The following is a 2,272-nucleotide window of genomic DNA, read 5'->3' as shown; positions in this document are numbered from 1 at the left end:
AACCAATGCCAAATGATCTGAAACTAGCCAAGGAACGTGCAAACAAATAAAAACATACTCAAGAACCCATAATTTGTCAATTGGAAATAATTCCCAACCCCGTAGGAAAAGTCAACAAAAATTAACCCTAGGCCCATGTGCCCGGATTCCAAAAATTCTCAAAAAAAATATGACCTATAAATTATACAGTCTATATCCATAAAATCATCCAATGTCATCCATGAATTGACCCTCAAATCACGGATTTACCATTTCTCAACTTTGAGGCTCAGTACCCCAATTTTTATAATCCAAATACGGATAAAAACTATAACCAACGAAAATAATTAGGGGAAAATATAAAAATAAAGTTTATAAATTGTCAATTGAAAGGGGTAACTTGTTCTCGTAAATGTTTCTGGGAAATTTGAGATTTTCACAAATTCGTCGCAGGAAGATCTTTTTTGTTCTCCCATCTCAGTATAAATTTCATGTCCACCTAGATCATGCCTCAGTGAGTAACTCACTTTGTTCCTAGTATTGTAGTTTCCCATGAAGTGGCCTTGTATTGCAGCTTGATAGTTATTATGGCAAAAACATGTCTAGCTCATAGCAAAGTGTTACATAAGGTACCAAGGGCGTCTATGTGTTCCAAATGTAAATGGTCTCTGGGAGAGAATCATGACCGAGGCTCACACCTCTAGGTATTCCGTGCACCCGGGCTCTACAAAAATTTATCATGATCATAAGCAAGTCTATTAGTCTAATGATATGTCCAAATTGTCAGCAAGTGAAGGCCGAACACCAAAGGCCCGGTGGGTTGACACAGAACATAGAAATTCAAATGTGAAAGTGGAAAATTATTACTATGGACTTTGTGGTAGGACTACCTCGCACTCCTCGTAAGTTTGACTCGATTTGGGTGATTGTGGATCGACTCACAAAATCAGAACACTTCTTACCTATTAAGGCTACTGACACAGCAGAATAGTATGCTCAGTTGTATATCAAGGAAATCGTCAGACTGCATGGCACTCCAGTTTCCATCATTTCTGATCAGGGGGCACAATTCACGGCTAATGTTTGGATGAAATTTCAGCAAGGCTTGGGTACTCAGCTGAATCTTAGTACAACCTTTCACCCGTAGACTGACGAGTTGGCAGAGCAGACTATTCAGACGCTTGAGGATATGTTGCGTGCTTGTATTCTTAACTTCAAAGGTAGCTGGGATGATCATTTGCCACTCATAAAATTTGCCTACAATAATAGTTATCATGCTAGCATTCAAATGGCATCGTTCGAGGCTTTATATGGAAGGAAATGTAGATCTCCCATTGGGTGGTTCAAAATTGTAGAAGCAGAGTTGATAGGGCCAGACCTCATGCATCAGGCTATGAAAAAGGTTAAAATCATTAAGGAGTGGTTGAAGACTGCTCAAAGTCGTCAGAAGTCCTATTCGGATGATCGTCGTACGAATTTGGAGTTCAAGGAAAATTATTGGGTATTCTTGAAGGTTTTCCCCATGAAGGGTGTAATGAGATTTGGTAAGAAAGGGAAATTGAGTCCGAGGTATGTCGGACCATATAGAATCATTCAAAGGATTTGTGAGGTGGCATACAAGCTTGAGTTGCCACCTCAGATATCATTAGTGCACCCAGAATTTCATGTGTCTATGTTGAAGAAAGTAGTTAGAGACCCGACATTCATTGTTCCGGTTGAGACTGTTGAGGTTAATGAGGAATGGACTTATGGAGAGATTTCGGTTTCTATTATTGATCGGCAAGTCCGAAAGTTAAGAAATAAAGAAAATGCCTTCGTGAAAGTGTTATGGCGAAACTAGCAGGCTGAAGAGGCCACTTGGGAGGCCGAGGAAGAAATGAAGAATAAGTACCCTCATTTGTTTGAATAGTCATGTATTTATAAAGTTGTGTTCTGCGAAAATGCTAAGAGTTACCTTCTATGAATTATGTATCAACTGTATAACTGATGTTAAAGGTGTTCCTTTTTGATAGTATACTGCTCGTGAGGCCACGGTTAGCATTGTTTTAATGTTATGTTGCATTGTTGGTTCATGTATTCCTTTTTGATAGTATACTGCTCGTGAGGCCACGGTTGGCATTGTTTTAATGTTATGTTGCATTGTTGGTTCATGTATATGTTGTTAGGAATGGTTTTGGGGATTCTCTAGTAGGTGGTTAGGCCCAATTGCAGAGGACACTCTGCCAAAATTTCTGAAAACTTTGAGAGTTAGCCAAATTTTGGGGCCTTAAGGAAGTTGAAATGTTGGAATAAT

The 2,272-nt window shown here is 39.1% G+C and overlaps 1 protein-coding gene across 1 annotated transcript; it reads left to right on the top strand.

Annotated features, from left to right (window-relative positions):
• The first annotated feature begins 1,372 nt into the window (after positions 1-1,372).
• LOC138902919 (uncharacterized) lies at positions 1,373-1,819 on the top strand. Its single transcript, XM_070190819.1, has one exon. The coding sequence runs from the start codon at positions 1,373-1,375 to the stop codon at positions 1,817-1,819; it is 447 nt and encodes a 148-aa protein (XP_070046920.1).
• Positions 1,820-2,272: the final 453 nt, after the last annotated feature.

The sequence above is a fragment of the Nicotiana tomentosiformis genome, chromosome 12, assembly GCF_000390325.3.
Source record: "Nicotiana tomentosiformis chromosome 12, ASM39032v3, whole genome shotgun sequence".
Lineage (NCBI taxonomy): Eukaryota > Viridiplantae > Streptophyta > Magnoliopsida > Solanales > Solanaceae > Nicotiana > Nicotiana tomentosiformis.
This window is presented reverse-complemented; position numbering and strand designations above follow the sequence as displayed.